This window comes from Gracilinanus agilis, chromosome 1 (assembly GCF_016433145.1).
Source record: "Gracilinanus agilis isolate LMUSP501 chromosome 1, AgileGrace, whole genome shotgun sequence".
In the NCBI taxonomy this organism is placed as follows: Eukaryota; Metazoa; Chordata; class Mammalia; order Didelphimorphia; family Didelphidae; genus Gracilinanus; species Gracilinanus agilis.
In genome coordinates, this window is record NC_058130.1 from 83,639,175 (window position 1) to 83,653,425 (window position 14,251).

Below are 14,251 nucleotides of genomic sequence, written 5' to 3' on the forward strand. Positions count from 1 at the left end.
ATAAAATCTTCTCACTATTTTCCTGCATCAATGAGCTGGTCCAAATTAACTCTTTTAATACAGTGACTTTTGACCCATTAATATCATCATATCTCCATCTACCTGAAAATATCGGTGCTAAAGCCCACCATTCTCCATGAAAAAGGCTAAGCTATCTATGGAAAAGAAATCACTTCCTATACTCCAGGAGAGATAAGAGTTGTCTAGCTCACCTATTTAACTTTTCTTGACTATTAGCCCAGGTTATATTTTAACATATATTTTTCTTCCTCAGGATTTCTATAAATGTTCCCAGAAATCATCTTGGGGGAAGAGAGTCATGTTGGAGGTAGGGATAGGCTATGCCAGTTTGAACATTTCTCTCATTCCAAGTTAGAAATGAGTTGGTTAGAGATTAATGTTAAATTAAATACAATTGTTTGAAAACTTAAGGCTAATAGCATAAAGAATTGCTATTAATATTTGTCTTTTACAAACCCCAAACCCTTATTAATAGTCAACTCATTATTGTGTCTAAGATTATACAGGAAAATGTTTCAGTCTTTGTTTTTATTATCCCTTAAGGAGGAGGAAGTCCTTTCATCCCTTTGGGTTGGAATTAGCTCTCAAATGCTTGCCAAAAAAAGAGCTATAATCAATTTGCAGATTCACTCCTATGCTTAGGAATGGAAAGAGCTGGAAGGCATCCCTGAATGCACTGTTATCTCAGCAACCTGAAAGTGTGACTAAGTGCAGCTCCTGATCACCAAAGTTATTACTAAGTCGTTCCTTCAGCACTAGGGGACACAGGCTAACAAAAACATTTCTCCCATTAAAAAAATCTACTAATCCTCATGCCCTAGGATAGAGAAATCTTGTAATCAGGTCTGCCTAATTGTTTGGCCCAGCAATGTGTATTTATGTCAGTGGTTCTCAGTCTTCTTGCTCTGTGGCTCTTATTTTGGGAGGAGAGGGAAAGACAGAGAAGAGGCTAAAAAAAAAAGATAAAGGACAGAAATAAAAGAAAGGGACTGAGCAAGAGAAAGGGGAAAGGAAAGAGATGAATGGGATAGAGAAAGGAAACAGGACAGGAAAGGAAAAGAGAGAAGAGATGGGAAGTAAAGAAAAATGAAGGGAGAAACGAAAGGAAGAAAAATAGAAATAAGATTAAGTAGGTTCATATTAAACTCGAGAGAGAGAAAGGGAAAGAAGGTGGAGAAATAGAGAAAACAAAAGAAGTAAAAGGGACAAAGAGAAGCAGAGAATAAAGGGAGAGTGAGGAAGAAAGACAAGAAGAGATGGAAGGGAAGGAAGCAAAGTACCTCAGCCCACTTGTTGAAAATTCAGTAATTCAGTGGGTTTGGAAGTCAGAAGATCTGTTCAATCAAAAGATAAATGAGACTAAAGGAAAGATGTTAAGATGAGATGAATAAAAAAATTATTTTGGGTTTTTTCCCTAGACTTTTACACAATTTATGCCACCTAGTAGTCATGTAATCAATATTTACTGATTAACTTTATGAACAAATGAATTAGTGATAACAACTTAAGAAAATCCTTGGGAATGACTTTTATTTAAAACATATAATGTGTCTATCATTAGTTTCCAAAGTCAATTATATATCTATATGCATATATATATACACACTCATATATGTCCTCGTTTTTATTGTTTTTTTCACATTTAAAGATTTGACTTCATACTAATTTTCTTATAAAATAAATTTTAAGCTCTATTCTCATACATGAGAACCTACCAAAGAACCCCCAATAAACAATACTTCACTATTATAATCAATATAGTTTTCTGAGACTCACCCAGGTAATCCTCCAGTCTCCATTACATTTGCTAGAGTCACATCATTTGACCAGACATCATATTGCCACTTTCGAAGTCCTAGCACCCCACACAGGACACGGCCTGTATGCAAGCCCACTCTCATGTTCAGGTCAACTTCAGTGGCTTCTGCAACAGACCTGAAACAGATGACAAGGACCTTAGTTCTTTAGAGATCATTTAAACTTTTAATTCCTGTGGAATAGTAATGTGATTTCATATGTTTTCTTAAGAACTGTATTAACAATATTGCTTTATGGTTGTAAGAATTTCGTTCTTGAGAGCTTCCTTCTTGAACCAGATTCCCCTCCAGAATTTTCGATCATGGGATTATATCTTCCAAAGACTTCCTAAAAATTCATTCTTACAAAATCAAAGATGTATCAGATTATACTCAGTGTTCTCTTTATCACAGATTCTAAGACTCATCAGTTACTTCTCAAAGATCACATCATGTCTACTTCAAAAGCCAATTCTTTTTTATTATTTCTTCCTCTGATTTTCAAAGAACAAAACTATTATCACAGCTAGTTAAAAGTTATCAAATGTTCTCATTTTATCAACCAGCTAGCACCAGCAAGATGGCTGGGTATTTGAAGTTCTCGTGACTACAACATTATACTTTCATGGTGAATAATTGTGTTTCTTGAACTCATCTATTTACTCTTCCTGTGAGTTGCAATAATTATATTACTTCTGACCAGTCCTTCTTGAATTACTTAACTCCAATTACACTTCTCCTGCTCCTTGATGTCCTTGTATGAGTGTATCTTTTTTTTTTAAATTAGACAATGTGGCTCCACTGTTCCTTTTATCTATTTAAAGCAGAAGCTGATTCTTCCTTAAGGAATCCAACTTTCCTACAAGAAGAATATCGTATCTATAACAGAGCTCCAAAGTTTTATCAATCCTTCTCTTTCTTCTCTGTGATCACATTCTCTTATTTTACCCAAGGATTCTTCAACCTCCTTGATAACTTACAGAATAGAGATGCATTCCTCTGGCCAGTTGTCATCTTCTCCATTTGGAAAGTCAACTTGCATTTTGTTTGAATAGAGCTATTACTTGGCATAGACAAAAACACAAACATAACACTCTTTCTGCAGATAGATGACTGCTAAATCCTCTTTTCCTTCCATACTTGATAATGACAAGTTCTTAAGTCTTAATTTTTTTGTTACTAACTCTCATGGAATACTACCTAATTGCACAATCTCTAGTTATTCCGAGGGTATAATTACTTAAGAAAAATTTACAATGGTTTTTTTGCCTCAGGATAGAATACTAGCATACTCAGCTAATATTGGAGCACAATTAACAGATTCCTGCCAAAATCCTAATGTAAAAAAAAGTGCTCAGTTGCCTATGGGGAGGAAAGAACTGACTTTTACCTTTTAACTTTCTACTTATCTACCTATTCCTGTTCATCATATTTCAAATAACTCTTTGTGTTTTGTCATTTATCTACATAAGTATATACATATGTGATATGTATATATACATATGAATTTCTTTGAAATCTTTTGAATATATCTTTGAAATTACACATACATATATAGTAACATAGCTTTATGTGTGACAGTGGCTTAATAGATGCCTGTTGAATAAATGAATGTGACCATATCCATGTATTAAATCATGACACAGATTCTAGAATATATATTTAAAATAAGTATTATTTGTTTCTAATTTATCTTAAATATATTTTAAGAAAGATAGAGACCATGAGCAAAGAACGTTCTTAAAATCTTACATGTAGTAGTGAGTTAAATAGTTTATATATGTGTGTATGTATGTGTGTGTTTATAACAACCAAAACAATCATCATTCACCCTATTCCTGAAATAATAATTTTTAGATGAATTCACATAAATCCTGGACATTCTAGAGATAAACCTGCAAATACTTTATTTCACTTTAAATTTCTATACCCAGAGCTCTGGAATAACTAGAAGAAATTATTTTCTATGGAATTTATAAAGTATAGGAACCCTGAAATCCTTGACCTGGAAGAAGAAAATTGCTGTTTAACACAGCTAGTGGTTACTGTGGATAGGGCACTCAGCTTGGAATCAGGAAGACTCATCTTCATGAGTTCAAATCTGGCCACAGACACTTAATAGCTGTGTGACCCAGGGCAAGTAATTTAACCTTGTTTTGGTTCTTCATTTCTAAAATGAGCTGGAGAAGAAAAATAGCAAACCACTCCAGCATCTTTGCCAAGAAAACTCCAAAATGAGATCATGAAGAATTGAACCAGACTGAACAACAATTATAGATCCCCACCCCAAGCCAATCACTAAACACCTTCCCCAACCACTACTTCAAACCAGGCCATCAGTCCAATCTCTAAGTATCTTGATTGCCATCATTCATACTTCCATAAGGTAATTTATCAACTAGCTGCTACTGTTAACACCTTGGATTCCCAAAATAAAGATGTTAGTTTTTGAGTGAGACATCCTTTAAAAAGAACATCTGGGACCTCCAAATGTGATGAATAAGGAAGCAAACGAGCAGGCATTTGCCTTGGCTTCAAAGCCATAAGGCTTTCTGCTGTGGCAGCTGCCACATATTGATAAGAAAAAGAACATAGTGAAGGCAGATTGAATTACTTGAATACTCAAAGAACTGAGAACCAGCCATTCGCTTGTATTGATGGGAAAGACTAGCACAGATACTTTAGTTTTAAAATCAGTCCACTACATAGATCTAAAGGAAGATGAACATGAGGCTAACTTTTAAAAAATGTACCCAACTGTTTCCATTTAAATATGATGAAAGTGTCTTGCCATACGAGTGTAGCGACCAGTCATAATTGGGAGATAAATAGAACGTGCATTATTGGACATGTTTCTTTTGGAATTTTCATTAGTTTAAATACTTCCAGGAATGTAATCTACTCTGCTGTCCTCTGCTCTGGACAGAACATATTTGGAATATTCTAATCAGATCTGGACTCCACATTTAAAGCAAGATAATGATAAACTGTTGAGTTTCCAGAGGAGGAAAACCAAAATGGTGATGGGCATCAAGACCATGCTAAATGATTATTATTTGAAGGAAGTAGAGATATTTAGAGTAGAGAAGAGAGGCTTCTAGGAAAACAAGATAGATGTCTTTAAGCACATGAAATGCTTTCATGTAGAAGAGGGACTACACTTGTTTTCCTTGGCTCCAGAATGCAGAACTAGTGGAAGTTGCAAAAAGGTAAAAGAGATATGGGATACTTTGAGAGGTAATAGAAACCTTCAAAGAAAGCCAAATGACCACCAGTTGAGTAGTCCTGAGTGATTCCTGTTCACTTACAGGTTGGAGTAAGAGCATTCAGCACTGCACAAGAGAAAAAAAATATATTTCTGTTGAATATTGGCAAACCTTTCTTATTGGAGTTGACCAAAAAGGAATTGGGCTAAATTAGGAAAGGACGATTTCCCCATTACTGAAAGTCTTTCGATTGGAAACTAATTTACTGTTTGACAGTGATATTATAATGCCGATCATGTCTGGATTAGGAACAAATTGTCTCTGAAACCAGTTCTACCTTGGACAATCAGTAAGTTTGGGTAAAGCTGAGCACAATATTTAAATTTAAATAGACCACATTTTTAAATGCCTTTTTAAAAAAACATATCTGCATTGTGGTTAGAAAATCAATAAAGTAAGAATTATAGGGAAGCATATCACTGTATAACATATTTTTGACGTAGGCTGATTCTTTGTCAGGTATAAGAAGAGGCATTCCAGAAGCTTATTAGAAGCCAAGTGGTTTATAGTTTTGGAGAAAGGAATCTTAAACTGAAGTCCGTGAGCCTAATTTATTGCATAACTATATTTCAATATAATTGGTTTTCTTGGTAATTCTATGCATTTCATTTTATGCACTTCAGAACATGATTCGGAAGTGTCCATTGGCTTCATCAGACTGTCAGATGGGTTTATGACACTGAAAAAAAGTTAATAATTTTTGTTTTAGTTCTAGAGCAAGAGGAGGGAAAAGAGAGTAACTATGGGAGTCACTGAATAGTTAAGGTGACGGGGGTTGTGGTCTAAAGGTAAAGGTGGCAACAGCTTGTCTCAGTTTCTACTTATGATGAGGAACTTAGACTATGTTTAACTGGAAGAAGTCCATTCTAAGAGGAAGCCCAGTAAAGGTCACTCTTTCTCACTTTCTCTCCATTCCCCTTACTAGGTGACATCAAGTATATTTTTGGATTTATGTCTTTACTATACTCTATAATGTTTCTCTATGTTGATTTTGGCTTTTCTCCACATAAAATCTTATGCTTCATCATGAAACTGGTATATTGCCCTTTTTTTCCTTTGTAGCTTCCAGACAGTGCAGATAGGAATAACTTTTACTGTTTAATTATGTAGAATTTAACAGAACAAAATGTTTCTTTTTTCAGCTCAGTGGCTAGCTGCCACTTGGGGGAATGACAAACTGTTTTTTTTAAATTTATTAATGATTCTATAAACTTCCCATATGCAGAACATCAGTATGAAATGTGAAGTAGGAAGCTGAACCACTGAGGATACTGCTATATAAAGGTAAATATTATAGAGGGAAAGAGAGCAAGATTTGCAGCCAGAGCATCTAGGTTAAAATGCAAATCTGCCATTGATCACCTGCATAGATTTGAAATGATTAATTTAGCTTCTATGTTCTTCAATTTCATTATTGATAAAATGAAAGGGCATCAGGAAGATGCCTACCAAAATTCTTTCTACTTCTAAATGTCTTAATCACCTACACAGGCCTAATGGAATTCAAAATTGACCCAAGTTGATAAATAAATTATATATTTTGTTCATGTTGAAAGATATCTCAATCTTCATAATTTGGATTAGCCGGAAGATTTGAATCCATTAGAAAATTATGAAATCTCATAGTTATATGAATTATTAACTCTCCAATCTCACATTATTATTTACTGATATAATTTTCTTCTTCTTTCTTTCCATTCTATGAATCTTGGGGAAACCACTCCCATGGTCATCTGAATGAATGACTTATTTTCATCAAAAAACAATGGGCAGGGGGCAGCTGGGTAGCTCAGCGGAGTGAGAGTCAGGCCTAGAGACAGGAGGTCCTAGGTTCAAACCCGGCCTCAGCCACTTCCCAGCTGTGTGACCCTGGGCAAGTCACTTGACCCCCAATGCCCACCCTTACCAATCTTCCACCTATGAGACAATACACCAAAGTACAAGGGTTTAAAAAAAAACAATGGGCAGTGCAATGGACAGAGCACTGGGCCAGCAGTCAAGAGGATCTAATTTGATGACCTCAAATACTTACTAGTTGTGACCTTGGGCAAATTATTTAATTTCTATTTGCTTTAGTTTCCTCATTTGTAAAATGGAAATAATATTAGCACCTACTTCTCAAAAGTTGTTGTGAGGATCAAGTGAGACACAAACTATCATGTTCTCAGCATAGTGCCTGACACATAGTAAATGATATATAAATTTTAACTACTTTTTACTATTATTACTATTAAAAGAATGCTTACATGCGTCCCTAAGCATATTAAGATGTAGCTATCTTTGCTATAGTTATACACCACTGCAGCTTTAGCTATCATGCAAATACCCACCCAGATTCAGTTATGTAATTTAATTTCTTTACTCTCTATGTTTTTGGGGGTTGTGGTTTTTTTATATAAGCACTGACTATAAAAAATTAAGATGAAATGTATGTTAAAATAATTTATATTTCAACAGAAACGCTATCAGATTTGAATTATTTTTTTAAAATATAGATTGATAAAACTAAGTGCCCTGATCTCCCTATTCCTTAAGCTGGTACTTTTGAAACAGAACATATACTATCAATGTGAGAATGAGACTATTACTCCATGTCTCATCTTCATTTCCTTATCTTAGTGTTTTGTGAGGAAAATCTTTTGCAAATCTTAAAGGGCTTTAGAAATGTGACTTACTATACAAACAATTTTCATTATTCTTTTGGTAAAGTAACTTTTCTTTTAAAGCTAAGATGAATCTGAAAAGATAATATTATGTTTTTATATAGTTGCATCCCTCTTATGGTCCTTCTCATGCTTGATGTTTAGAAAAAGAATATAAAATTAAAAAAAACTGATGCTAAAATTGCTTTTACATCTAACTAGAGAAAAATACAATTTTTATAAAGTAAAAGAATACATATGCCCCTGAGTGGGATTTTTAAAGACAAATTTCATTCTGCATTTGCTGGACAAGTAATTTAATAAAAGTTGTTCCTGGCAAAATATAAGTTAATCCTATGATGGAATGAAAACTTCTTCACATGCTTTAAAAATCCCTCAATTGTGGAATGGTAATTAGCAATTAATAGGTGACAAGCACAATATGTGTCAGTGGAATGAAATGACAATCCCTAAATCTAATGGGATCTGAGGTAGCATGAATAAGAATCACAATATCCAGATTTAGAAAGGTTTCAGTTCTGCTGTATTCACTCTGTCCTACTCACAGTTCTCCTTTTGTACACTGTTCATATGGGTCCCATAGTAGTCTAAATTCTTCTAGTTCCCATGTAACTTATTCTTTATGGAAGATTTTTTTTCTACTCTACTTATCTTTCTTTTACAAATGGCATACTTAGTGCTATTTTTCCCACAAATCAGTCTGCAGTGAAACTAGGTTTGCATGAGAATATCTCTGTGTTTTAAGGTTAGAGAAGAAAAATGCTAAATATTTCTGTGGACATCTTCCAAAGAAATGAGCATCTGAATCCTCTTACAGAAGATCATTTCCTTCTGGTTAAATATTAAAAATGCACTTGATTAAAATACTCAAATATGTAGTCAACACAGGCCCGTGATTCACAAGCATTTACCACAATTTCTCTCTCCACTTGAATATTTGCTTCATTCAATTTCACTTTCAAAGCAATGATAGGAAATTCATCTTACCTTTCAGAAAATTCTGCATGATATTTGAAAACATCTGAACTGACTGTCATGTTTCAGAAAGGCAAGATATCCTTATGAAAGTGTTGTCAGTGAGCTATTAGATTACAACGGAAGGTTGAAAACATTGGTCAAATACTGGCATATGGGGAGACAATAGTGTGTGTTCCTTTTCTGTAGTTTGCTGGAGATATATGAAGCATGAACATGCTTTTTATGAATCGGCTTAATATTTTTTACGTAAAGATTTCAATATATCCTTCTGTGGGTGGAGGAAGGGGAAGAAGAGAAGGATCCAAAAATGTAGGAGGATCTGGACCCATGCTTTCTTTAGCATGTGTTACTACTGACTAATCATTTAAAGCCACAAGCAGACTTTTAAAATTTAAAAGTGATAGACAAGTTGTTAATCTACACATATTCACATATATATCATAAATGCATATGGTGATCTATAAATGTGTCTATGTGTATGGTTATGCACATCAGAGTGATTTGTTTAAATGCACTTGCTTGTACTAAATATTTTCTTAAATATGTCATATTTAAGAGCATACCCTAATTCAAAATGGAGAATGAGAAATACATTTTAGGATATGGAGAAATCAGGAATTTGTTTTGCTTGCCTCTGCAAATTCTTTACAAAGATATTTTTGTTTCTTATAAATTGGGGGAAGGGAGAGAAAATAACTTCTTGTTAGTTTAAAAATACAATTAAAAAAAGAACATTCCACAATATCAATTGTCAGTTTCCCAAATTCTCTAAATTTCATAGAAAAATAAATAAATTAAAATGAACAATTTGTTAAATGTGAAGGAATGGTTCCTAACATTTTGATCAAATCAATGGATTTGAGTATGGCATTGCTTAGGATTTCTCAGAATAACTCCCAATAGGAGTTAGGCTTCTAGATTCAGGAAAGGAACTTTAAATAGATGTATATGGTTCTAAATCCAAAGGGCCTGGCCAAAGTGGTCCCAGAAGCATAATGAGCTACATTAGAAATACTTCAGTCAACAGCAAAGGTAGTTTTACATCTAACCTAAAATCTCCTCTTTTGCCACAAACTCAGGATGGAAGCTATATTTCTGCAAGTAGCAGCTTTGGCAAGTATATGATTACAGAATCCCTGCTGCTCCAGAATGTGTTTTCTCCTTTATAGAAAATCCACCTGGGACCTAAAAGACCCAAGGAGTTTACCCAATACACTTTCACAAAATATCTCTTGAGGTTAATCTGGAGACGTCTTTTTCTAAAGAATATGGAACACTCTCTCAAGGTAACCAGGAACTAGTAAGTTGTCCCCACTTTAATTTCAGAGTATGCCATGGAAAGAATGCTAAAAAGTTTTATCTGATACCGAAAGACTTGAAACTATAGTTTATGGCACAGAGAGTACAAACTCCCAAATCTCTCTCACATGAATATCAAAAGTCAGCTAAAATGCTGAAATTCTTCCATGAGCCCATGAACATAGGAAAGTGGGGTAGGAGGATGGTGATGGAGATAATGAGATTTGAAAGAGGAAAATTATTTTAAAACATTAAATGTGATCATTTGTTATGAGGGAACATTTCTTACTGGGTACAGATTAAGTTGTCCAAAATTATGTCATCCTCTAAGTACTGGGGCTACTTCTCTTGTGAAGCCCTCAGGGCTCCCCTCCTGAGATACTCACGTGATGGTGTCAATCATGTCCAGCCCCATTTCGACACAGCAATGGGCATGGTCGGTTTTGGGCTGGGTCAGTCCTGACACGCAATAGTAGCAGTCCCCCAGGATTTTAATTCGTCTGCAGTGGTTTTCCTTTTGTAATAAAGAACAGAAACATACATCTTAAGATTGTGACAGAAGTGACAATGTGTCATAACAAATTCTTTACCCCAAACTGGGTAAAATTGCAAAGAAAATTGAACAAAGCCTCACCACTCTCTTCAACTACATCAACAATCTCTTTTTTTCTTAGTTTCACTGAAGCCTCCAAGTTAATTAAGGTCAGCACTGGCATCAAAAGATTCCATATTTAAGGCAAAATGCTAAAACCAATAGCATATTTTATAGCCTTGTTAAAGCATAGACATAGAATGATAGAATTTAGAATCAAAGGGGCCACTAAGATCATTTAGTTAACATAGGACCACAGAGCACCAAGGAGAAAGGACATCAGAGGCCATCTAAGAAAACCTTCTCATTTCACATGTGAGGAAATTGATGTGGAAGTGGAGTAGTTTGCCCAAAGTCATACAGGAAGAAAATATCAGAGGTATGATGTCACCCTGGGATCTCTGACTCCAGAACTCTTTCCATCATACCCATACTGTCACATAGTCTAAGCCCTTTAATTTAGAGGTGAAGGCATGGCCTGGTTATGGTCATGAAAGGTATATAATTAATAGCTCAGTTTAAAGTGAAAGAACCTATGATTTTTTGTGATATAGGAAACTCTGAGTGAAGAAATTCTCTCTATTAGTATAGGACAGAATCTTCTCTATAACCAAGAATCTGACCAAGGCTACTATGACAACAGGGAATATTGAGGTGCTAACTTAGAAGAAAACAACATGAAATCAGCTACAAGAAAAGACTCAATGCAAAATACCCTGCAAAGGGGAAATAAACCCAACAAGAATTCCTAGAAGAGTTAAAAATGTGGTAGAAGAAAAATTTGGAAAATAGAGTGATTCAAGAAAATGATGAAGAGTTTATACTTTCATAGAGGCACACACTCACATACACACAATAAAGGAAATAGAACCTTAAAAACAGAATTGGTGCCCCAAAAAGGGAAACAAAAATTCATAAAAAAAGAACTCTTGGGGGCAGCTGGATAGCTCAGTGGATTGAGAGCCAGGCCTAGAGACGGGAGGTCCTAGGTTCAAATCTGGCCTTAGACACTTCCCAGCTGTGTGACCCTGGCAAGTCGCTTGACTCCCATTGCCTACCCTTACCACTCTTCCACCCACCAAGGAACTAATACACAGAAGTTAAGGGTTTAAAATATATATATATATATATAAAAGAACTCTTTAAAAAGGAAAATTGACCAAATGAAAAGAGATACATTAGCTCATTGAAGAAAATAATTTGTTAAAATTAGAATTGGAGAAGAAGGAACTAATGACTCCATGAAATGTTTTGTTGTTGTTTAGTTGTTTTTAGTCATGTCCAAGTTGTCATGAACTGAGGTTTTATGGTATGTTTTCTTTGCAAAGATACTGGAGTGAATTGTCATTTTCTTCTTCAGCTTATTTTACATATAAGAAAAATAAGGCAAATAGGGTTAAGTAACTTGACCAAGGTCACACAGCTAGTATCTGTCTAGGACTAGATGTGAACTCAGATTTTCCTAATCCACATCCACTGATCTATCCACTCTGCCACCTAGCTGCCATCCATGAGACATTAAGAAACAACAAAACAAAGTCAAAGGAAAGGAAAAAAAAATGAAAATGTGACATATCTCAATGGAAAAAGAACTGCCTGGAAAATAGATTGAGGAGATATAATTTGAGATTAATTCAACTGCCTGAAAGCTATGATCAAAGAAAAAAGCCTATTTTAAGAAATTATATAGGAAAACAGAGGATAAAATAGAAATGGAAAGAATACACTAATCATGTCCTGAAAAGGATTCCAAAAGAAAAATTTTCAGGAATATTGTAGCCAATTTTCAAAGCTCCCAAGTCAAGGAGAAAATATTGTAAATGGGCAGAAAGAAACAATTTGTATTATGGAGCCTCAGTCAGGATCTCACAAGATTTAGCAGTTTTCACATTGTAAGAACAGAAAGCCTGGAATTGCCATTCCAGAAAGCAAAGGAGCAATGATTACAATGAAGAATATTATACATAGTAAAACTGAGCTTAATCTTTCAGGGGAAAATGGATATTTAAGGAAACAGAGGACTTTTAAGCATTCCTGATGGAAAGACAAAAACTGAATAGAAAAACTGACATTCAAAATGAAGGCCTCAAGAGAAGCATAAAAAAGTAAACATGGAAAGAGAAGTCATAAGGGATTCAATAAGGTTATACTATGTACATTCCTATATGGAAAGAAGACATACGTGAGTCCTTAAGAACTTTATTTTATTAGGGCCATTAGAAAGACTCTACACATAAGGCACAGAAGTGAGTGGAATATGATGGAATAATTTAAAAACTGAAAAGGTGAGAAAGAGATACACTGGGAAAAGGGGGAAGGGAGAGAAATAATGAAGAAAATTAACATAGAAAAGAGGTACAAAAGGAAGAACTTTCTGAGTAGAGGGGAAAATAGGGGCAAGGAGGCTGAGAAATGCTTGAATCCTGCTCTTCATCTGAATAGGTTCAAAGAGGGAAGACTATATACACACACTCAATTGGGTATGGAAATCTATCTTCCTCAACAGAGAAAGATGAGGGTAAGAGGATAAAAGAAAGGGCAGGTGAAAAAAGTGAAGATGGATTAAGAGAGGCTGTGGTTAGAAGCAAAACAGACTTTAAAGATTGAATAGGATACATAGAAAAAGAGAAGGAAAAACAAAAGAAAATAGAATGGAAGGTAATAAACAGTAATCATAACTGTGAATGTGAATGGGATGAACTCACTCATAAAAAGGAAGTGGAGAGATTAGTGGATTAGAAACCAGAGTCCACCAATATGTTTTTTACCAGAAACAAACACACACCAAGAGAATCAGGCACAGTTCCACATCTAGGTTTTATGTGTACATAGAAGAAACTTGTCCTAATTCTAGTCCCTCGATCACCAAGAAATGAAAAGAGTAAAATCCTGATATTTATGATCATATCCAGAACTCAACCTCAGAGCCAACTATAACACTGAGAGGAAAAAAGTGTATCTGTGTATGTGTACTTTGTGTGTGTGAAACATATGATAAGGAAATTTCTCCTTATTCCTATACTTTGGTGGCATTTTTATATTCCTATATTCATAACCATTTTAAATGTAAATGAGTAGAGTATTTAATTAAAATTTTTCCTGCATTTGTTGATGTAGTCATTTTTAAATTTTATTAATGATTTATTATATTAATGTTTTTTAAATATCATACCACTTACCATCTTTACTTATAAATTCGGCAATTAAAATGAAGTTTTAAAATGTAATACTTTATCCTACTAGACAGTATTTTGCTTTTTTCCCCTTTTATATTCATTCTTGACTCTGGTTTATAATTCCCATTCTCTGCCTATCTTTTCCCTGTTTGAGAATGAGAATCATATCTGGCTCATAGAAAGAAAGCACTATGTAGAATGCTGTCTATCTCTAATTTAGAAAATGTTTTATATAGCAAAAGGATGTTTGATAGAATTCACTAATGAATGAATCTGTCTTTTCTTATCTTGTCATTTCATAAATTGTTCCATTTTTCTGATATTCACCAAATGGTATTATCTATTATTTAGATAATTTAAGTATTTCATATTTTATTAATATTCATTCATTTCTTTTATTTTTTGCTTTGATAAAATATCCTTCTGTCATATTCTCTATTAAAAACTTCATTATTTGTTT

At 34.3% G+C, this 14,251-nt stretch overlaps 1 protein-coding gene across 1 annotated transcript in view; it reads right to left on the bottom strand.

Moving 5' to 3' along the window:
- ADCY1 (adenylate cyclase 1) overlaps positions 1-14,251 on the bottom strand; it is a 224,060-nt gene that overhangs the window by 87,958 nt on the left and 121,851 nt on the right. Inside the window, exons 4-5 of the mRNA XM_044676500.1 lie at positions 10,410-10,537; positions 1,798-1,956 (exon numbers count right to left, since the gene is read on the bottom strand). Of these exons, the coding sequence (XP_044532435.1) occupies positions 1,798-1,956; positions 10,410-10,537 (287 nt within the window). The remainder of the gene's footprint in view (positions 1-1,797; positions 1,957-10,409; positions 10,538-14,251) is intronic.